Here is a 24,406-nt window from a genome sequence, read left to right on the forward strand (position 1 = left end):
TTAAATATCCCAGAAATTTATTTAATGTTTGCTTGATACATTTTATATAGAAAGGTTAGGACTATTTGCTTTGGGTGCCCCTGGTAAATCTCATGGAGGCACTGAACTACAAAGGGGTGCCAATCTGGAGACATCAGAAATGGAAATCACACGCCCCATTTTATGACTGTTCTTAAAGATTTGTCTCTAGTGAAATCAGGCCACTCCCTTAAAAAATGCTCAAGGTGTCAGAGCTACTGTGTGAAAACAGCTGACATTTAGGAGGGCATTTCACGTTTTGGTCTGTTGGAACATTTAAATACTTCGAAATAAAAAATATTCAGCTTTGAAGTTTTCAATACTGGAAAACTTTCAAGTCTAGGGTTAACAGCCAGGAAGGCTGCTTTGTGTTCCTTAAACTGGACTCTGTTGCCCACAAAGTTAATCTTCGGCTTTGGCTTCCATTTCTTCCGCATCATCATCTCCATCCACTTCGGCATTTTCTCTCTCAAGCCTCTCCAGCTGCCTTGCAAGTTCAGTCTCATCTGTATCTGTGACCACTTTGGGCTGTGAAAGCAGAGGCACAATTTCAAAGTGAAGTAGTTAAACAGTACACAAATTCAATTTCAATACTATTACTGCCTGGTATTTTAACTCTTAAAAAAACACTTTGCTAACAACTCTGCCCTATCTGTTCACTTTTGAGTGCTGAAATATCACCAATAAATTCCATGAGATAAATAATGAAAGAAATTTATGAGAGTAAGACAATACAGGAAAAGAAAACATATATATTAAAACCTAATATATTTTCTGTAATTTCTAACAAGCTAGAACGGAAAATATATGAAAATAATTGCAGTGGCTGTATCTTTCAAATACACAAAAAGATGTCCTGTAAAAATGCATCTTCTGGCTTCAAAATAAATTACTTACTATTCCTTTCCACAGAAGAAATTGTTTTGAAAATTATATATGAAAATTAGTTTTTGTTCTTGTTGAGATGAGGAAAGTATGAGACTATTCTTGTTTTTAATTCTGAAATCAAATTTTAAGCATTCTACATTAAATTCTGGCAATAACCAATCACTTATTTTCATTGTCTATATTTTTTTCCTTTTGGGGGATCAGTGACCACAGTCCTGAATAACCATCCCATGATAGTTCTTATTTACTTATAAAAACCCTTTTAGAACTCTCTGAGTCAATGATTATTTTATGCTTAGGGGAGTTGTAATCTTAAACGTATCTCATGTTTTAAAATGTCTCCGATTAGATATTTTAGAATGCAAATCACTTAGATCATTTAAATTTCTTAAGAACTTTAGGAACAAGGCAAAAAACCCCAGTATTGACCTCACCTCCATTTGAACATTGAAGACGCCCCTCTTTTCCTCAATCTTTTCTTTTATAACAGCCATAGCTTGGTTGAGGACAGAGAGGCCTTCTGTTCTCTCCAGGGTGGTTGTAGTCATTACATACCGAGGAGGAGCTATTAGATTAATCTAAGGAAGACAAAATTAAATTATGAATGTACCTATACAACACACAACAGTGAGGATATTCAAGAATCGTTTTGCTTATCTGCTGCTTTAACAACAAATCACCCCAAAACTTACTCCCAATTCTGCAGCACAGCAATTTGGAGTAGTTTGTTAAAGTAGCCGAAGCTGATACTATGATCTAATCCAGTAGTATAAACAGGCTACTGCAATACCAAATATGAAGGATTATGACTTCTGGGTCTTTGGTGGCTAAACTAACTATAGCTATCATTAGCACAATGGATAATTTGTCTCTAAAATTCCTGTTTGGTTCCAAACTAAATTGGTAAAAGAAATTCTTCTATGAGATTCTGAATGACAACCATCCAGTTAATTTTATCGCTAATGAAAGATTCAACCAAACCTCCTGAAAGCTCTGTGTGAATATGAGAGAATAAGTTGCTCTTTTCAAGATTCTATGAGCATTATGGGCACAGTGACTCTTTACCGTAAAGGAGGTTTAGCATAGCTGGCCCCTTGGCACTAAATACCAACAGGAATCTCCATCCACTGTGACAGTAGCAGTAGCTACAACAAAAAGCCTACACATAATTGTAAACATCTCCTAGAAATATCATATCAAGAACCACTTTTCATAACATTTGTTATGAAACATGATCATTAAAAAAATCTGGTTTGATTTGGTTTAGGTGATTTTGGTTTATCAGGGAGGGAAAAAACTGACTACTCACCTTGATGGGCATGGTTTCTGTAGAACAATTCAAACCTGCTCTCAGGGCTTCTTTTACAGCATCGATGCCTTCATAACCATAACAAGCCACTTCAATATCTAAAATCATAAAAATTCAAAAGCTTATACCAAAAAAATGCAAATTTTTTTTAGAGGTTTAAAAGAAATCAGAGACATGACAAATACGCTAGTATTCAAATACATATGAAAGCTTTCATCATCCTTTCAATTAGAAATCAATCCCAGCCATTAATTTTCATAATTAAAAATATCTGAATATGCACTGAAATTGTATCTTCTCATTCACATCAAGCCCCTGAATGATGAAACTATAAAAAAAACAGAGAAATTTAACAAACACCTTGAATTGTGGCTATGTCTGGGTTAAAAGTCATGATTTCAACCCCTCTGTGCTTCAGTTCCTTATTTGTAAAATGGAGATAAGGAGGAGTGTGATGAAGACTGAATGAAACAATAACCACAAATTGTTTAGAACAGTTTAAAAACTGCATACCCTCTGACCCAGCAATTCTACTTTTAAGAATCTGCCTTACTGAACACTTGTATAAATGGGTAAGTGTATGTGTATAAGGGTGTTAATTTGCAGTGTTTTTTTGTAATACAGTTGACCCTTGAACAATACAGACTTGAACTGCATGGTCTGCTTACAAGTACAATTTTTCAACAGTAAACACTACAACACTAAACGAACCACGGTAGTTGAATCTTGGACTCGAAACCACAGACACGGAGGGCTAAGTTATATGTGGATTTTTGACTGTGCAGAGGGTGGGCGACCCTAACTCCCCCACGTTGCTCAAGGGTCAACTGCTGTAAAAAGACTGGCACAACCTAAACACTCATCAAGAGGAGACTGGCTTATATCAAGGTTTATCGTTCTATGGAATATTACTTAGCTATTCAAAATGAGAAAGATCTCCGTGTTCTACATGGAAGGGCAGCCATGATACACCAAGTGGAAAAAGCTAGTTGAAGAAAATTTTGCATAGTATGACCCCATCCTTATAAAAACATAAAAATTTACATCTGAATATAAACAGCATACATTCCTATACACCATATGTGTATAGGAAAAATCTCTGCTGAAAGAATATATTGCAAACTAACATAACAGTGGTTAATCCAGAGGCCTGGGAGGATATTACTGGACTGTTGGAATTTTAAAGCATGCACTAAACAAAATAATCACCGCCCCCCCACACCCCAGAAAGCGGGCTAACTTAAGGTTAGCTGAACTCATTTACTTATGTCAATATATATGTATTTTATAATTCAGTAAAAGCAAAGATAACTTAATTTCTTTAACTTTTCTTGTTATGAAAAAAGTTTAGAAAAAGGCAGATGTTGATGTAGCAACATATTCTTTGGTGAGGCTCATTATGTAACAGCTTTTTTGGTACATGCAAAATATTTTAAACATCATTTAAAAAATCATTTACCTGCTCGAATTTTGACAGCCTGTGGGGTCAAACGCCTATTAATATTGTTAATGAGTACTTCCCGTTCATCTTCATTCAAATCTAAGCCATCCAAAATAGATGGGTCTCTGATAATTAAAAAAAAACAACACACACATACACAAAACAAAATGTCAAGGTTACTTTACTGATAATTAGGACAACAAACATAATACCACAGAATAATGTTTAAGAACACAGCCTTCAGTGTCAGAATTAGAGTTCAAATCCTAGCTTCACAATTTAATCACTATGTGTTTTGGGGCCTTTCTAGACCTCAATTTCCAATTATGTAAAATGCGAATGAAAACAGTGTATCTCACTGGATTGTAGTATTAAATGAGATAATGCAAGTAAAGCGCTTAGGCCTGTATGACAAATAGAAAACATCCAATTGATTATTATTAAAAGAAAAATTTTAGAGATCTGGCTAAAGCAAGCAATTTAAAATGTCTCCTATACAGGCATACTTCGAAGATACTGCGGGTTCAGTTCCAGAATGCCACAATAAAGCATGTATAGCAATAAAGTGAGTCACACATTTGGTTTCTCAGTGCATACACAAGTTATGTTTACACTATACTGTAGTCTATTAAGTGTCCAATAGCATTATGTCTAAAAAAATGTATATAACTTAATTTTAAAATACTTTATTGCTAAAAAATGGTAACTATCATCTGAGTCTTCAGGGAGATGTGATCTTTTTGCAATAGTAACATCAGAGATCACAGATCACGGTAACAAAATAATGACAAATTTTGAAATATTACAAGAACTACCAAAGTGTGACACAGAGACATGGAGTGAGCAAACGCTGTTGGAAAGCTGGCGCCAACAGACCTGCTTGATGAAGCATTGCCACAAACCTTCAATTTGTAAAAAAAAAAACACAGTATATGCGAAGTGCAATAAAATGAGTTATGCCTATACGTCACACATCCCACTATAATTAAGCATTTCCATGTAATTAGCAGTCCCTGCTTCAAGGAGCTTAAAAAGAACAAAAACATGGAAAAATTTTTTGAAAAAAACAAACAAAAGTGCATCCCTGGGGGTGAGGAGAGGAAGATATTAGTGGGGTCAGGAAGGGCTTCATGGGTGAAGTGGCATTTCATCTGACCCTCGTAAGTGCCACAAACAGGGACCAAGGTCTTAGTCACTGGCATGTTTGCTGAACGAATGAACAAATGGAAAAAATGAAATGACGACTAAAAGAATGGTAGGATTTTAACGAGCTAAGGTAGAACTTAAAGTTTTAAGAAAGTTATGGTATAACTGAAAGACAAACCAACAGAGAATGAGGAAATGAGATAAACAGATGTTTCACAGAAGAAATACAAATGGTCAATAAACATATGAAATGCTGTTAACCTTACCAACAACCAGCAAAATGCAAATCAAAACAAGACACTACTGTACATCAATCAGTTTGGCAAAAAAACAAAAAAATCTGAGATATATACCAAATGTTGATGAAGAGGGAATATAAATTGTAGAACCAATTTGGAGAGTACTTTGGCAAAACTAAGTAAATTTAAAGGTGCATATAATCAATCCTATGACCCAACAATTCTATTCCTAGGTATCTATCTTAGAAATTCCCAAACGTTGTACAGAGAGACATGTACATGGACATTCATCATAGTAGTTTTGAAAAGTAGGGGGATAAAAGGGTGGAGGGGATTATGTAAAAATCTCTTTATAGAGGAACAAATAAAGCATATTCTCACAACAAAATACTATATAGAAATTAATATGAAGTAGGCATACATCTATCAATTTGGAGAAATTCTGGTCAATAATAGCATTACGAGTAAAAATGTAAAGTACAGAAAAGTTTGTTACAATGGTAAAATAAATTTATTTTTTTGTTTCAACAAATTAAATATTTAAACATAAAAAAGATTCTATACATACTTTTCATAACCTACCCACACATGTATATGTATATAAATGACAATGATACAAACTAATTTCAGAAGAGTGGTTACTACTGATAAGTGACCAGAATGGCTTGGGAGGAGTAAAATATCGTTTCCAACAATCTCAGAAATTCTATTTAATTATTTAATTAAGAGGAAAAAAAATGAAGCACATGTGGCACAGAATTATCATGAGTTAAATCTGGACAGTTGCAACATGTCTGATGAAGCAAGAAAAGAATGTGAACGGTGATGAGTGAATGTTAATTCGTTAAGGTGAATGTTAATTTGTTAAGAATGTAACCTGTTATTTGTTAAGAATGCAGAGTGGTAACGGAGAAGGGGTGGAGGCAGAAGCTAGAGAGGTAAGTGGGGCTGATGATGACAGCAAACCAAGGTAAGACATGTACTGAGGAGTCCAGGATTGAAGTCAGGGAGGACAGAAATATAAAGCAGTGCTTGATGGTTAATAGCATAAGCTCTGTAGCATAACTACAATGCCTGTGTTTGAGGCTCTACCATTTGGTAGCTGTGTGAACTTGGACAATTTAATCTCTGTCTCAATTTCCTCATCTATAAGATAGGAATAATAATAACACTTATACCACAGGTTGTTGTGAGAATTATATAAATGTTAACTGTTATTATTATTCTCACCTTTCCCACAAGGTGATATTTTAAAAAAAAAAAGTCACATGAGAGGAGAGGGTAAACTAGAAGGTATTTGGAGCCTCTGATGAGTAGGCCTGATGGAGGTTCTAACAGTTCTAAGCCCCACTTGGCCATTCTGAGGGCTGAGGAGACCAATAACCCTTGGCAGCACAAGGGCTGGGAAAGTAACAATGCAGTGGTGAGGCTGCTTGTGAGGTATTAACATCTACGAAGGACTGGGAGGTGCAGAAGTAGAGCAGTAAGTACAGAGAACTTAAGAAATCTGGTTGTCAAAAAGAGAGGACACAGTGCCTGCAACAGGAGAAAGTAGAGGGAACGTTGAAAAGTTTGTTTTTAGTATAAATGAGAGAAATCTGAGCATATTTTTATGCTGACGGAGCAAAACCAATAAAGAAAAAGGCTGAAGACCCAAGAGAGGGAATAGGAGATGGAAAGACATCCCTTAGGAATAGCTGGGCACAGGTGGTAAGATTACTTTGAGAGCAGGAAGGATCCGAATTCCAGCATGACAGGAGCACAGGAGGCAGTGACAGGTGGGATGGAGATAAGTTGGCTGAGAAAGTGGAAGGAAGTAGAGGTGATCCTGTTCAATGGCTTCTGTTTTCTTTTTTAGGTAGTGAGTGCACCAGGTGAGAGTGAGAGGAGAGGGACAGAGTGGGTATCAGAGGAAGAGTGTGGAGAAGTTCTAAAATAGCCAATCTAAGAATGAGAGGAAGAAGTGACCAGGAGCAAACAGAATGTGGGGCAGCAGTTAAGGCCCAGCTGAGGTTGGAGACCATGAATATGCAGTGGCACCAACCTGCAAGACTGTGGTTTTTCCTAGCAGCACCCAGCAGTCTACAAGTGCAGAGAAGGCAGGAACATCGCTCCAAGGCTGGATGTAACAGAAGGAAAAACAGGGCAAAACTCATGACACTGGCAAGAAAGTTGTTGAAATGATGGACCATGGTGTGTCTATGCTGAATAAGGAAGAGAAGGCAGGAAAGGGTGAAAAAGGGAGAAAAAAAAAAAGGTTTGGAATCAGAGCCTGATAATAATAAGAATTAAAACGACACAGAGTAGGACTAACTGTGGGAGCTGGAAGGACAGGAGGCTGTGGTGAAAGAACAGAATGTGTGAATTAAAGGTTTTGGAGACAGAGCAAATCCTGGTGACAGTAAGACCCAGGGTGAGGCCATATGGAAGACTAGCTAATGTGGCATGGGCTGAAGGTCTAAGGAACTGAGGTAAAGAAAACAAGTTTTAAACAAAACATCTATGTTGGCCCTGAAGTCACCTAGGACAATAACAAAATTAAAACTAGGAGAGGAAAGTATGTAAGACAGTAGTGTGAGATGAAACCATATGGTTTACAAAACTACATAACTATGGTACATCAAATCATATAGGCTCGGCTTTATAGGATTGGTCCATATCATGGGCCTATTATACTAAAATATTTTTATCTAAATTTGGCAAGGACTTAATACATGAATGTTGTGCTATTAAATGTCAGGCTCTCAACTTGTGTGCTAGACCCAGCAGCTGTAGTATCAATGCAGAAGCAGAGCTAAGAAGGTGTTCTTACGAGACTGCGTGCTTAAATGCATCATAGGCACCGTATCCAGGTCTCTTGTACTTGTCATCAAAGACCCAAGCGGTCCTCTGGAACAGGCTTTCCAGCTGCTCGTCCTTGGTATATTCTAAGACCTCAGCAACATGACGAAGAATGCTGTAAACCTAGAAACAAAATGAAGAGCTCAACAATTCAAAGGTAAGAGATCTATATTAAAAAAAAAAATAGGTATGTTTACATTTTAGTAGATAGCATATAAAAACAAACGTTTGGTTAATTTGACTACACTAATTCCTTAATAACAAAAGATCACCACACAACAAATTCTTTCTCCATAGAGAAATATTCGCTTTTCCATAATAATGAACTCAAGTGGGTATAACAAGTACAACTAGTATAGCATTTACAACCTAAGACCCAGATCAAGTCAATTCTGGGACAAACAAACCTCTCTGAATATATTTCCTCATCTGGAAAAGGGAGATCCTAGTATCTTTCCTTTTTACTGTAGCGAGTTCTTACACAGATCAAAATGTAAGATATTATTATTACTACTCCATGAGAGCATGGAACCTAGATGGAGATTTTATTATTTCTTTTGCTCTGTTATCATTTAACAGTTATCCTTCAATCCTACCCACCTCCTACCCACTGCTGCCAAACTCTTTTCCTAATCTCCTGAACATAAAAGGGCTTAAAGAAGAGAAAGAGTATAAAGAGGGCTTCATGTTAATTACACACAAAATCTGAGTGAGGAAAAGTACTAACATTGGCTATTTCATTTTATCGTCTTATTATCCTAATAAGATCTATTATGCTCATTTTACAATATCCTAGGGGAACAAAACAAAATGGAAGTTTCCTAGAGCAGTGCTTCTCAAATCTGGACTTGGTGGGACTTGAAAGATTTAGGTAATGGTCTGATGGCTTTTAGATTTATACTTTCTTTTACTGGGGTTAAGCAAGATTTTAAAAATCTTTTCTTCATGTAAACTTTTCTTGGCATTTTATCTTGAGGACAGAAACACACATGGCAGAGGAACAAAAGACACAAGAGAAGGGTAGAGAAAACAGAACCAATGGAAACTGCCAATAAGCACTGAGGATCTAGGGAATAAAAGAAAATCTAAATAGGACCAGAGAACAGAAAAATACAGAAAGATGAGAATGAAGAAATGACTGTCCTTGCTTTATTAGTGCTTACTGAGGAAATTACAGCAAAATTAATAAGAAAAGGAAAAAAAACCAAGGCAGGTGAGGGGTGGGGTGGAGAACCACACTAAGTAACAGGCCCTGCCTTGCTTTCCTGGATTCAAAGACATTTTACAAACCTTTGCTCATTCTTAACAAACAATAGCTGGCTGTCTCTGTGATCCTTATCCCAGAACAGAGCTGAAAGTCAAAAACTACATGCTGCGACAAGCCCAATCAGCTGAAATCACCCATAGTTAATTTAACCTAAAATAGCTTAAAAACACTAATGGTCCAGTACTGATTTGAGAATATTACACATCAAGCAATGCTTTAAGGTAGTAACATCATGAGACAAGAACACTGAAGCCATACTCTTTTGAAATAAAGTCTTCAAATGGTTTTTCTATGTAACACAGAATGAGAAATGGAAATACTGTTACAGAAAATGTAGGTTTTGTTTCTACCAGGAACACACCATGCACATTATTTATTAAACACATCAAATAGTGGACTAATTTGATTAAAAAATCAACTTACAGTTTTGGATTTGGTAAATTTATCTTCACATTTGATTGCTTCCTCTGGAGAAACTCTTCGTTTTGACAAATCAATATATCCTATATGAGAAAAATTTGAAAAAATTATCTCTGTCCAGGTGCCAAAGAATCACTGTGACAATTTTCACCACCAGACTGTTGGGTTGGCATACCTACACTTATTCCACACTAAAATCGTATCAATAAAATACTGCATAAAAAGTACAAGATAAGAGATTTTTGTTTTCAGAAATGAATTTTTATCATCATGTAACTGTATATTCTATTACCTTAGTGGAGGGAATAATTTTCAATTATCCAAATGAGAGCTAAAGCCAAAAGACACTGTATTTGTCTATTTGGCATCCATTCTTCACAGGGTCAACTGCATTAACTATATTTTCTGTATTCTTGATGTTCTGACATTTGTGGCCTGGCTGACTGGGAAAGAGACTTCCCTGCCTGGCACTAGCCAATTCTTAGAGTTGGCAAAGGCCTCAATGGGAGCAGCCTTTTACATGCAAATCAACCAATCTAGAGTCCATACCCCCAATCATCTCATCAAAGTTACACACAGCAGGTCAATATTATCCCATGCCCTAAACCAGCATAGAGCCAGGTACCACACAACTAGTGACAGCCCCAATGTACCAAGCCCTGCCCAAACTATTCAAATGAGCCAACCCTAAACTGTTTACGCCGACCTGCCTTGCCTCTGTCATGGAAACCTCAATAAAAGCTCTGGCCTAGGCTTTCCCCTTGCTCTTTCTACCTCCTGATCAAAACCGATGCTTCCTCATGTGGCTTTGCATGGCATGCTGGGTCCCCATCTCTTGGGAAACTTTAATAATAAAAATGTTCTTTCAATGGCACTGGCCTCTCCATGTCACCAGTCACCTCCATAAATAAAAGTCCCATGGGTACACAATGAGACAAGTAGTTAAATGTATTTTAAAGAATTAAGAGGGAGCTCCCCAATGCTCACTGCAGCACTATTTACAATAGCCAGGACATGGAAGCAACCTAAATGTCCATCAACAGAGGAACAGATAAAGAAGATGTGGTACATACATACAATGGAATATTACTCAGCCATAAAAAAGAACAAAATAACGCCATTTGCAGCAACGTGGATGGATGGAGAGATTGTCATACTGAGTGATGTAAGTCAGACAGAGAAAGACAAATATCATGACATCGCTTATATGTGGAATCTAAAAAAAGGGTACAAATTAACTTATCTACAAAACAGAAACAGAGTTACAGATGTAGAAACAAACTTATGTTTACCAGGGGATGGTGGGGGTAGGGATAAATTGGAAGATTGGGATTGACATATACACACTACTATATATATAAAATGGATCACTAACAAGGACCTACTGTATAGCACAGGGAACTCTACTCAATACTCTGTAATGGCCTACATGGGAAAAGAATCTAAAAAAAGAGTGGATATATGTATATAACTGATTCACTTTGCTGTACACTGGAAACTAACACGACATTGTAAATCAACTACACCCCCATTAAAAAAAAAAAAGAAGAATAAAGAGGGAGAAAATGGTTTTTTACGTTTACCCACATATTTTCCATTTCAGGCATCACAGCTCTTCAGCCTGAACAACTTCCTTTACCATCTCTTATAATGTAGGTCTTATCTGGTATTAAATCCCTCTAGTTTCTATTTACCTGAAAATGTTTTCATTTGATTTTTGTTGTTGAATATTTTCTTCAAATACAGAATTCTGGTTTGACAGTGTTCTTTCAGTGTTTTACAGATATCATTCAATGCTCTGACCTTCATTATTTCCAATAAGAATGCCACAGTAATTTGTATTACTGTTCCCCTATAAATAACATCATTTTCCTCTGGCTACGTTGAAGATTTTCTCTGTTTTTCAATAGTTTGATATGCCTAAATGTGGTCTTAGTATTTATCCTGCTTCAGGTTTGCTGAGCTTCTCTAATATATAAACATTTTTTTTCCCCAGCAAATATGGGAAACTTTTGGCCATGGTTTCTTCAAATATATTTTCTGTTCTTTCTTTTTCTCCCCTTCTTTTGGAATAGAGCTTTTGAGAGTTGACAGGTTTTTTTTTTTTTTTTTCTCAGTTCTTCAGATTGGTTCTTTTTACATGAACTACCTTCAAATTTCAAGGCGCCTTCTGTCATCTTTTATCTGCTGTTAGCCCATCCAGTGAATTTTTTAGATATTATATTTTTCATTTCTAGAATTTATATTTAGTTCTTTATGAGAGTTTCTAATTTCTCTACTGAGATTTCATTTTGTTCATTCACTATAAGCATATTTTCCTAATATCTCTGAGCAGTTATAAAATTTACTTTAAAATGTTTATCTGCTAATTCCAACATTAGGGTGATCTCTAGGTCAGTCTCCATTGATTACCTTTTTTGTATGGGTCATATTTTCCCGTTTCTTCAACTATTTAGCAATTTGAGTTGTATCCTTGACATTAGGAAAGATATGTGGCACACTGTGAATTCCTTTAGGTTCCTCTTAAGGACACTGAATTTTTTCTTTTTTCTTTTTCTGGCTGCTCCGCATGGCTTGCATTTCCCGACCAGGGATTGAACCCACGCCCTCAGCAGTGAAAGCGAGGCATCCCAACCACTGGGCGGCCAGGGAATTCCCAAGAATACTGAATTTTTGTTTTAGCAGTTAGCTTGTCTGAATTCAAAACTATAAGCTCTGTCTCCCCAGATGGAAAGCAAGCAAAATTTGTTTAGATTTTTACCCTATTGGGCTGCAGTCTACCCTGTGTATTACTAGTTTCACAGGTTAGCCAGAGATTTCAGCAGAATTTATATATAAACTTGGGGGCTCTCCCTCTGTGTCTCTCCTTTCTCTAATCCCTATCACCACTTTCCAACTGTTGTGGTTGTCCAGAACTCTCATCTCTGGCTCTCAAGCCATTAAGACTGTAGGTTTTTCCCTGGAATTTTCGATGCCCTGCTTGGAAGTTGTCTGTAACATGCACTCAGTCAAAAAGCTGTAAAATTTATCCAGTGCAGTTCCTTTCTTCCAAGTGTCAACCTGCCTTCAGTTTCAGCCTGCTTTTGGTTGCTCCCAATGTCCTTGAGTAATTTTTACCACCCGTTCAGATACTTGTTTAGGGTTTATAGCAGTTAAGATGAATGGTTTATCCAATAGGACTTAATCTTCTAGTTACAGAAATGGATCCCCTCTATAGATCTTCTGCACTTTGCTTTTTTTCTTATCTTACCCTGGAGATCTTTTCATATCAGAATATTCAGATCCCATTCTGTATAAAATTGCCTTGCTTGTGTTGTGTTGTGTCATGATTTATATAACCACAATTTAGATTGTTGTTTCTTTTTAATTAACATTGTAAAAACAATGCTATTATGAAAATGAATTTTTACATGTAACTACTGTACTTATACAAGTTTACCCTTTTACTTTTTCTGATGGCAGTTGAAGATGTATTTGATTCCTTTTTGTGTATATATTTCATATAATAGGAAAGCAATATAAGATAAGACACCATTTGAGGTCCTACTGGAGCAACAATGAAACACAAGTTTAAGGAATAATCTGTCTTCAAGCAGTTTAATAAATGGAAGCTGGGGAGGGTGCCACAAGTAAGTCATATCAAAGCATTTAGAATAATCAATGTGCTAAATGGTAGCACCACCTAAGGGGTAATATAAGCTGCCTCGAAAGTTTATTGTCTAAGATTATAATCAGAAAAGAAGTCAGTTATGTATAAAATTATTCATTTGCAGAAGTATCAATTAACTAGGTGGCTGAGGAGATTCAGAAAGCCAAGCTCAGTCAGGGTGACTGACTGGTCTTTTAAGCATGACGGCAACCACTTGCCTGAAACTAAAACCTAACAAACTATAGTAAAATGACTGAAACCAATTATCTTAACTATATTAAGCCAGTTGGAAGACAAAACCTACTCAATGGTATTATACAATATATTTAGAAAAAAATGTGTTCACAAACGTGAAGATTTACATGGGGTCCAAAAAAGGGGCACCCACAGAGTGAATAAATGAATACCTATTCATCTCTGTCAGAAAGATCCCATAGGATTGGGGGTCACAAACATTCTGATTACCAGAGACATACAATATTGGGTTTTGGGTGTGTGTCTGCAGTATATTGCTTTTTTAAAGACATAAAAATATTCCTAAAATCCATTTACCTTTGCCCAATTTCCATCACTTATTCAATAACCTGATAACTAATCTAACTCTAAATCAATAAAAAGGCATCTGACAAATATGAATGAACTAGTACTCTGGTTTGCTTATTTGTCTCTCTGAGTTTGGTGAGTTTGGCAATGAGTCAATTATCAAGATCCCGATAACCTCTGGGAATAAAATTCAAGTTACTTGGCTCACAAAAACTAGTCCTGGGATGTACTAATTAAACCGCTACTGGGCTTCCCTGGTGGCATGGTGGTTAAGAATCTGCCTGCCAATGCAGGGGACACAGGTTCGAGCCGTGGTCCGGGAAGATCCCACATGCCGCGGAGCAACTAAGCCCATGCGCCACAACTGAGCCTGCGCTCTAGAGCCCACAAGCCACAACTACTGAAGCCCGCATGCCTAGAGCCCATGCTCTGCAACAAGAAAAGCCACCGCAATGAGAAGTCCATGCACCGCAACGAAGAGTAGCCCCTGCTCGCCGCAACTAGAGAAAGCCCGCGCACAGCAACAAAGACCCAACTCAGCCAAAATAAATAAATAAATAAAATTAATTAATTAAAAAACAACCACCACCAAAAAAAAGAAAAACACTACTAACTTAAAAGGTCTTGTTTAGATGGTTAACTGGCATCCTTCTCTAACAACTTTGTATGTAAAAGAGTTTAAGGACAAAAGGAGGTGGTTTTTTTTCTTTTTTCTTTTTACCGCAGTAGGCAATTTACAAAAAATATATTTTAAAATAAATCATTTTAAATCAAAAATTTCCAGATAAATTATTTAATATATGAATATTTATATATTAAATATAAATTTATATTTAATAAGTAAATAAAAAATTTTAAAATATAAATTATTTAAAATCTTTTTCTCATTTACCTTTTTCTTTGTCCACTCTGATAACAACCACACATTCATTCCTGCCAATTCGGATGAGTTTGTTTATAGAACGGATACGCCTTCTGGACAACTCACTCAGAAGAATCATGCCTTCGATGTTGTTGTATTCCAGCAAGCTGACATAAGCTCCCATTTCAGCAATGGACCTTACATTCACCATCACTACGTCTTCCACCTCAGGAAATTTGTGCTGATAAAATCTACAACTTAGACCCGGCATTCTGCAATCTGAACAAAAGAATCAAGTTAAGTGTTCAGTTAAGGTCAAAATTTTAAAATGTCAATTTTCCACATCTTGCCACTGGAAGAAGTTATTGGTTTTCTCCCCTCTTTAAACTTCTTAAATGGTACCAGAAAACAGAGGAATGTTCAGGAACCAAGCTTTAATTTTTATTTTGCTCCACATTTTTGTAAGGCTTGCTTGATTCTCTACCATCAGTTTCAGAGGAATCATAAAAAATAATGACCATTTACAAAGTCCTGACACTGAAGGATTAAAGGTACACCTTAAGAGTAAAATATTATTTTAATACTTTAAGAAATAACAAATGAAAGGAAGCATCACTACTATTATAAACCTGTCAGAAAAACTAAAGCTACTCTTCCTCTACGTCAGCTAAGACTGGATATGCTACCGCCTACTATATAAAGGGAAGACTCTTCCAACAAATTAAATCCTAACCCTAACCATATATCAAATGATATACTCTATTATTTATTATAGCCAAAATTATAGTATCACATGTCAAGACAAAAACAAAAAATTTATTAATCACAAAAGACACTAAATTTAACTAAAATGTATCCTTCTCTCTGAATTTTTTTCCTCTTAAAACAAACTTGAATTTAATTCACAACTGCCATAATTTTTAGCTTCCACTTTTCCCATTACTCCCAAATATTCTTCTCTTTTGTTGAATAGTTATACCCAAGCTCGAGAACAGCTTTATAGATTCCTACTACTATAAAGTTCAAGTTTCTCTTAACCTCCACACATTAAATATATTTAAAACTATTCCCTTTGATCCACCAAACCTACTTTCAACACCACTCCTTTTATGACCCACAGGCCTAAAATCATACCATATGTAGAAATACGTTTTTAAAAGGAAGCTCTCAAATTAATCATAGTTGATAATTTTCATGTTTTTCTGCTAACCTTAACTAACTTACTATTGTCAAAGCTCAGAAGACAGGCAATAATAAGACCTAAGGTCCTATGAAAAATTTGTGAAACTTCACCTACTAACTTATTTTTTTTCTTATAAATTAGGAAATAAGACTGTCATTACTTATCTTAAAGACGGAACACCTACATCCAGCTCATAGAACACCAGAGTTCTGCTTCAGAGCAGTTTGAGAACTGCCACCTGCACCCACATGTTTCTTCCTAGTGGCTTACCCACTGATTTATACATTTTTCCACTACCTACAGCGTCCTATATTATCTGGCCACTGACTATCTCCCTAAGGTATCACTTTCCCCCTAGTCTTCCCCATTTTATAGATGAAAAACATGAAGCATGGGTTAAGCATCTTGTTTTGTCATATACTGCTAACAAGTGACAGTCAAAATTTGAACCTATGAAGTTTGAATCCATAGTTTGTGTCTTATTCATCAGTCTATATTTTTCTCTCAATATCACTGATAAATACATGACAATCAGTAAAACATCTTAAAAAAAAAGCACTATCAACGTACCTATTCAGCGCTGGAACATAAACTATAAACTATAAATTAGTGCAAACTTTTAGTATTAACCTATCCTGTATAACAAAAAATAAAGCTGCATGTTAATAATAGTGGCAGAGATATATTTCTCTTTGAAGCTTGACAAAACAGGGATTTAGCAAATAAAGGGAAGCAGACATTCAATTACCCACCAAGAAACAGCTGAGCTGGTTGTTTCATTTTTAAACAGGGCTTTTTTTTTTTTTTCTTGGACAACTGTTGTCAAATATCTGCATGTAAAGTACTAAAATTTGAGAGCTGAAAAAGTTTCAAACTGGATATAAAAATAAACGTTATGGAAATGTGTGAAACAGTTTTAAGAGATTTAACAGGTGCTAACCACTTTTACTCACCAAGTTTCTTCAAATAGTAAAGCCAATAATTTTGGAGAAGCAAGACTTAATTTGATTGTAAAAGAACATAGGCAATCGTGTAAAAGAATCCTGAAGGGAGATATGGATGCTAATGCTTCAGGAGGTACAAGTCTCTTTGCAATAGACCGTGTAAACAAAGGAATACTGCTAATGGTATGTCATTCACAGTAAAAGAAAGTAGTGGAGTACAAAAAAAATCTGCTTTGCAAAGAACCTGCAAAATGGTTGACAGATTTTGAACCTATCTCCTTATTTATGGAGATATTATGCTAATAACACTAACTTTGAAAAAAATCAGTCAGGAAAATAGGAGTCACACACCAAGTATCTATCAGCCCTTTTACATAATTTTCAAAGCACTTCGACTTATTTTATTTCGCCCTCAATGGGGTCCTCAAGTCAGGCAAGTAGCAGAGCCTGACTTTGGGAATAGCTCTAGACATGGGTTCCAGACTTCGCCTCCTACTTACTAGCTGTGGCTGCTTGGGAAATGCATTCCCATTAACTGTAGTTTCTAGTGTGTACCATGTACTTCACCGGTTTGTGGAGAGTATCAAATGAAATAATATACATGTGATAAAATTTGGAAAGTGTAATGTGCTATACAAATATAAGCTATTAAAAGGCAAAGGAGGTATCACTTCCATTTTGTAACTTAATTCATTAAACAATTATTTTATTATTAAAATAAAGACTTCCTCAAAGACAAATGCTTACTAAGTACAACTAAGTACAACAGGAGCTAAATCCAGGTCATCTGACATTGACTCCAGAGTTTAACCCACAAAGCCTCAATATGTCGGAGTACTACAATACAGTATGTGTTCTCCAGTAAAGAACACCCATCTTTCAAAATACATGACCTGAACTCCAAGATAATTTCAAATACCCTGCAATGTCAGTAATTTTGCCTGGTCAAACGGTAGGCAGGACTTCTTAAACCACTGCATGGTCAAGTCGCCATAATGGATACAGAAGTCCACATTCTTTTCCAAAGTAAAGTACGATGTGATAAAGGCAACTCCCGTGATCATTCTAATTCGGCTCTAACAGTTATGTTCTGAATGCTCGTTTTTACTACAGAAGTGCTACACAAATAAAGCTTTTAAACTAGTTCACTGTCATTGAAATAGGAAGCATCCATCTCTAAAAACATTACTGTGCATCTTTTTGAGATGTTTTGAGAATCGCTAACTGTCATTTGGCATCCAATGAACTGAGAAAAGGCAGTAAAGCTCTATGTAAGTAACTCCGAACTGTTGAAAGACACAGAGTTACAAGGTTTTTTCCCCTTGGATAACAGCTTAAATCGGTAGAAAAGACAAGACTTCTTTGCTACACCCTTTCCCCAAGAAACAATGTTTCTTGTTAATGAACGTTAAAGTAGCCTAAGTTTGGGGCGCTGACAAAAGGGACCTAAAATCCCCGTATCTTATGTGTTTTAGTTCTGCCTAACCGTAAGATCACAGCGCGTAATTGGTGCTGAAACATGGCAAACCGATACGAAGAGTAATAAACTCTTCAGCAGGATCTTTTAGTTCCATCTTAAGGAGCGACTCATTCTCCAGAAACGCACCACTCCAGCAACACAGGGCGATAGGAGCTTCGATTTTTTTAATATCACTTATCAGATGAACAAACTTGGATCTTTTTTTTAACCCAACTCTTGTCAATATCGTGGCCCAATCAAGTGCCGGGTCTGGTTACAATTGCGAGTATTTGCTGGGGCGGAAGGAAAAAAAAAAAAAAAAAGGATGGAACTCTCTGGCCCGGAGAGGGCAAAGTGTTCCGCGTCCCGGGGCGGGGGCGTCACGGCATTCTCCCAAGGCCGCCCCACCTCACGGCGTCCCCACTTGAAGCACACTGAAAGGGCTGTTCAGTCACTCGGCCCACCTCCCTTCACGAGAGGCCTCCGTTCGCACCATGACACCTCTGCTACACGGGGAGACCGACACGGAGCCGGCGGGCGGTGGCAGCTGTGTGCAGACACTTCCCGCGAAGGGACGGGAGAAGGAGGGGGTGTTAGCCTGGGGCCTACCCTCTATCGACCATCCATGTCACTGGACACAACCGAAGTGAATTCCTGGAGAAACCGATCGGGGCGACTAGTCACCTGAGGTATGTGTGTGAATCCCGCACTGGTGTCCGGCGCCACGCTCTTCAATCGGAGAGACCAGACTTGATCCACCCGCAGCAACCGCCGACTCTCAGCGTGCGCTTCGCTCGACCCCACCGCGCATGCGGAACCACCTCGCAGCACGCAAGCGCCAACAGGATGGAGGCCCCCCCCCTCTTCGTCACTGACCATAGAGTCCAGGTCCTCCGAGAACAAAGAAGGATGTGGACCTTAGGAGGACCTGAAAAGTACGTTTTCTCGCTGTCTTTAGCTTTCGCTAAGTAACTTTCAAGGTGCAGGTAAGAGGGACGACTCGGATTCCTTGTCCCTGAAAAATAAATCCTTTCTGAAAGCTTTAGTCAACCATGGGTGGCGCTGTGAACAAAGATGAAAAGTGGAGGAAGAGAAGGAGTGTACTCTTCCCTGTTCTTGCGCCTCGACCTGCGCAGCCGCCTGGGAGCTGGAGACCGGGGGGTGGGGGTGGGGGCTAGAAGATGAACCGGAAATGAGGGGCGGCTCCGGGGTGCGCGCGCCTCAACATCCGGGCATCGCCTTCTTCCTGTCGCCTTCCCCACACCCCTACCCCCCCAAACCTTACCCACAGGAAGCGGAAGTGAAGAAGGCGTATCCTGGCTGCCTCTTAGCAACGCCAGGGGGTCACGTGACACAGCCAGCTGACTCAGGTGGCGCAAGACTCGGCGGCTGGGCTTGTTGCAGCCACGATTGCCCGGCCAGGGACCCGGGCCGAACAGTCATCGTCAGAATGTCGGGCAAAGACCGAATTGAAATCTTTCCCTCGCGAATGTAAGTAAAAGAATGGAACGAACAGGTGTTCAGGAAGACCTGCCCGAGCCGCTGTTCCTCCATACCCTGGACCAGCAGCGGGGCTCCTTGTTTCCTGGGCCGACCGTGAGCTCTCTCCAGTCTCTTCTCGTGAGTCCAAGGCGAGGCTCCCTCAGGGGCCCCTTACACATTCCTCTGAGTGAACCAGACTGGACAGAGCAAGTCCAGCCCGTGAGAACAGGCGCCCGGCCTGCTGGCTTTTGTAGAGATCCGCTGACTTTAATCATTAATCGAGCCATTCATTCCATATTCCCTTATTGATCCGGACACTGGATTTATATAACTATGAATCGTCGCCACTCTTGCCCTAACAGAGCTCACAGTTTAGTGGAGGGATAGATAAGCGGACGAAGTTTGATAAATGCTTTGAGAAGGGAAGTCTACTGCGGTGGGAAGCAGGCTTCTAAGCCAATTTGGGGGTTGAATCGAATCGCCCTAAAGTGGGCGTCAGGTTCGATCTTGGATACCCATACTCATTTTCCAAGATCCCCTGAAATGTCACATGCGGTGGGAAGCTATACCTGAATTTCCGAGGCACTCCTTTTGTTCTGTCACCATTGCATCTCATTCAGACTTCTGTTAATATCACCCGTCACATTGTAAAGCGCATATTTGTTTATGTATATTTACCACTGAACTATGAGCTCTCTCCAGGATGAGAAGTGTCTTGATTATTAATCCACAGAAGGTCCACAAAAAATGTTACTTGAATGAACCCATGCCGTGGAATCTGTTCAGTTGTGGCCTCCTTTCTCTTTGGGCCTGAATTCTTTGTTAGGAGAAAAATTTTAAGTTTTCTCAAATGTGCCTAACAACGTGTGGAAGGTAAAGATTGTTCTTATTTGCCCTCTCCCCCTCCCCCTGCCCCTCTTCCTTTTCCTCTTTTTTTCACTGAGGAGCAGAAAATCAGTTTTGGTTTTGACACTTAGATCTTTTGATTGTGGTCCTATCTCTTTGGGGGTGTTCTGTTGTTTTTCTTTATTCTGACTTTTTCTCAGAGAATCTGAGGATGCTTAAAATAAGCGTTATATTTAAACCCCAAACCTAGAGTTCTGTACCTACCTGGGTGGCTACAGCTTTTAATGAAATCAAGGGGTTTTTGTTTGTTTGGTTTCTACCTTCGCCTGTTGACTTTCTAATAGCTGTTCGTCCTAGGTGGGAAGTAAGTCAGTTGTGGAGAAAGGCAGTGCCTGTGAAATAGATAAGGATCAGGACTACCCTGGGGTAGTGAGGACTGTAGAACTCCCAGCACTTAAAGACTCTGACCTCCATCCAAACCTCTGCCCTAAGAGACACCAGACTCTAGCATGGCTTCTGGTAGCCTAAGGCTAAGTTCCTAGAATGACTCCAGCCCCTAGTAAAATGCCTGCTTGAGAAAACTCATCCAGCCAGGAGAATTTACTCTTTGTTCTATGCAACACCTGAGACTATGCCCCTAACCTCCCTTCCTTAATTGCCTGCTAGCAGACACAGCTGGCCTGATGGCATTTCCAGTGCCCAACCTTTTGGAATTTTTCTCTGACTGGCATCCACTCTCACTCTCCTCACTCATTTTAAAATGCCTAATCACCTGTGCACAATCGGAAAGGAGCTCAGCTCTTTCCCCTGCTGTCAGTGGTTACTGAATAATACCTGTTTTCACAGCTTTAACTAATGTCTGGCTGTGTTTATCTTTGATAGTAGTCAGAATGTTAACATTTTGTTTTTTGTTTTTACTTTGAGACTAAGAGGTGAAAATACACTCTTTGGGCTTAGACAAGAATGATAGGTTTGTGAAGGTGAAAATTGCTATTTGAGAGTACTCAGCTTGCCAATTGAGAGGAAAATCAGGTGCAGGAAGTAACTGCTTCTCTAAATATTTTCCCCAAGGCTTATCAGCAGGTACTTTGTCATGTAGTCAGATGTTTTTGATTCAGCTGGAAGCAAAGTCATCATCCTAGCTGAAGGTCAAACATTTTTTGTAGGGCCAAGCAGCTCTGTAACTTGTAAAAGAACAAGTGTTTAAAGAGCGAGGCTAGAAAATACACTAGTGACTTCTGTCTCAGACAGTACTAGCTTACAGTGCTATCCTGTGAAATGGGGCTGTCACCCACTTAGGCACCAGAGAGAGCAAAACAAGTTTAGAGTGGAAGCAAAAGAGGCATGAAGGATTTGGAGTCAACAGAAGTCAGTCACATCCAGGTTCTCCTACATACTGGCTATAAGCCCTTGGGCAAGTCACTCTTTGAGTCTCAAGAATTAAAATTTGTCTATTTCATGAGAAAAGAAATTAAATATAGGAGGAAATTAAAATTAGCGTGGTGAATTCAGTTTTATGAACCAGTTCACCTTTTTACTGTAAACTTGCTTCCATTTGCAGTACTAGGATTTGACTTAAATTTGGTTCAACTCTTTGAGCCCAAAGTCTGGTGGTTAGTGTCAACAACACGGTATGTTAAATGTACACATTGGGGTGCATAGCTCTTGCTCAGGCTGGAAGCTGAACCAGCTTCACTTGGTTAGACCTCCAATGAGGCTAGTCAGTGCAAATTCAGCCACTGATAGCTAGTTTTTCAAAGACAGAACTGTTCACCTGAATTATGTCCCCTTAATCTATAGGTGAGGCAGTATGGCACATGGTTGGGGTACAGTGGACCTAGGTTTGAACCTTGGTTAAATCCCTGGAGTCAGAAATCTGTTTCAGGTCTTGCTCTGCGTTTTCTTCACCAAGTGACTGTGGGAAAGTCATTTCACTTTTCTGAGCTTTGTTTTCCTATCTTTCAAGATAATGTCTAAAGCCCCTTCCAGCTATAGAATTGTTTTAGTAACCTTTGGCCTATGGTAGAAGATTCAGTATAATCGAAGAATTTAGTCAGAAGTTTAGCAAAAACTATTTTGCAGTTGGTCATAACACCAGTCATATGAAATTATGTCCCCTTAAATCACTTTAAGTATGTTATACAATTGATTATTGAATCTTATTATCCACTTTGTTTTTCTCATTATTAAATTTTGTCTGGCGTATGGTGGCAAGAATGGAAATGTCAATTTCTGCTGTTGCTTTCTTGACTTTGGTTTTGGGGTTTCTGATGGGAAAAGATTGAAATAGGGAGGTAAGGAGATATCAATGGCTTGTCACTTCTCAGAAATGTTTACTTATATGTGTCATTTGTTACCTGGAGTCATTTACAAATTAGTAAAGTGATTGGTAGTAGAGTCTTAATTGATGATATCAAAACACTTCAATGCCACACTTTTAATGGAAAAAGTGATAAATGACTGTGGTATGAAATACAGAAGGTAAAACAGAATATAATAGTAAAAAGTAAATCCATTCTTTTCACTCAACCTAATTTTCCAAAGGAAACTGTTACCACTTTCTGTGAACCTCTCTAGAACTATTCTCTTTATCTATATAAGCACATTCATCCCTTACTGTGCATAACTGAGACAATGTAATATGAGGAGCACATGCAGATCTACCTTCCTCTTTTTTTTTTTTTTCCTTCCTCTTTTTTTTTAATGGCTTCATACCATTCTGTTGTATGATGAACCATGATTTGTGGAACATTTAACTTGTTCCCACCCTTTTGCTATTACAAATAAGGCTGGACTACTCATCCTTGACCTTGTACATGTTTTTGTGTACATGTGGGAGTAAATCAGGGGGATAAATCCCTTAAAGTAGAATTGTTGGTCCTGAAGGTAAATGCATTTCAAATTTTGATATATATCATTGGACAGATTTTTTTTTTTTTAATTCTTAGTGCATCCCTAATGGAAACATATACTGTTTTAGCTCACAAATCAAGTAAGTATTTAAACTATGCTGGCATCATAAAATAGTTCTAATAAATATTTATTAAATCATAATAAAATTTATTAAATTATTAACCAATTATTAAGTAATAATATTTATTATAATAATTATTTATTAAATTATTAATGTTAGTAACTTATTTATCAAATTATTAAATACTTATTTATTAAAGGATTGTTTCTGTTTTAAATAAAAAAGACTTCTTATTTATGGAACACTGAGGGTGGAAATCTACAGTATTGAGAAACCAATTAAGCCTGTCAGTTACAAATGGTACATAGTCTCGCTCTCATGACATCAAGGAATTAGCATAATTTTAACACCATATTGGGGAAGTATTTTTATTTTAAATGTCTTTAACTTTATTTACATAGGGCACAGACCATCATGAGGGCTCGGTTAAAAGGAGCACAGACGGGTCGAAACCTCCTAAAGAAAAAATCTGACGCCTTAACTCTTCGATTTCGACAGATCCTTAAGAAGATAATAGAGGTAGAATGAAGTTTGCTTAGAATTGTATTTATTTTAGAAGTATCTATGGAAAATCCAGCACAGCCGTTGGCATTTTAATTAGACTTTTTTCTTTCAAAAGTAAAAATGCCATTATAAATGTAACAAGTTTCAGAAAGTACATTTAATAAGACAAACTCTTTACTCTTGCCCCCAAACCCCACTTGATCTACTCTGGCCCCTGCCTGCCCCTCTGATCTCATTTGGAGCTTTTTTTCTAACATCCTCCTCTAGGACCTTTGCATTAGCTGTTTCTAATGCCCGAAATGCTCTTTCCCCAGTATTGATTATAACTGTCCTCTGGCCTGTCTGGTAACTTTCTACCCACCTGTCCCAGTTTTTCTTCTCTTTCAAAAAA

The 24,406-nt window shown here is 37.9% G+C and overlaps 2 protein-coding genes across 2 annotated transcripts in view; one reads left to right on the forward strand and one right to left on the reverse strand.

Moving 5' to 3' along the window:
* EIF2S1 (eukaryotic translation initiation factor 2 subunit alpha) lies at window positions 1-19,333 on the reverse strand. Its single transcript, XM_068543872.1, has 8 exons — window positions 18,894-19,333; window positions 14,654-14,902; window positions 9,573-9,652; window positions 7,854-8,005; window positions 3,675-3,781; window positions 2,216-2,313; window positions 1,341-1,484; window positions 1-546 (listed from the first exon to the last, which is right to left on the reverse strand). The coding sequence occupies exons 2-8, from the start codon at window positions 14,892-14,894 to the stop codon at window positions 421-423; spliced, it is 948 nt and encodes a 315-aa protein (XP_068399973.1). The 5' UTR covers window positions 14,895-14,902; window positions 18,894-19,333; the 3' UTR covers window positions 1-420.
* Window positions 19,082-24,406, forward strand: part of ATP6V1D (ATPase H+ transporting V1 subunit D) — a 13,205-nt gene continuing 7,880 nt past the window's right edge. The window contains exons 1-3 of the mRNA XM_068543884.1: window positions 19,082-19,144; window positions 19,501-19,700; window positions 23,913-24,030. Of these exons, the coding sequence (XP_068399985.1) occupies window positions 19,660-19,700; window positions 23,913-24,030 (159 nt within the window). The 5' untranslated portion in view covers window positions 19,082-19,144; window positions 19,501-19,659. The remainder of the gene's footprint in view (window positions 19,145-19,500; window positions 19,701-23,912; window positions 24,031-24,406) is intronic.

Source organism: Eschrichtius robustus, chromosome 1 (genome assembly GCF_028021215.1).
Source record: "Eschrichtius robustus isolate mEscRob2 chromosome 1, mEscRob2.pri, whole genome shotgun sequence".
In the NCBI taxonomy this organism is placed as follows: Eukaryota; Metazoa; Chordata; class Mammalia; order Artiodactyla; family Eschrichtiidae; genus Eschrichtius; species Eschrichtius robustus.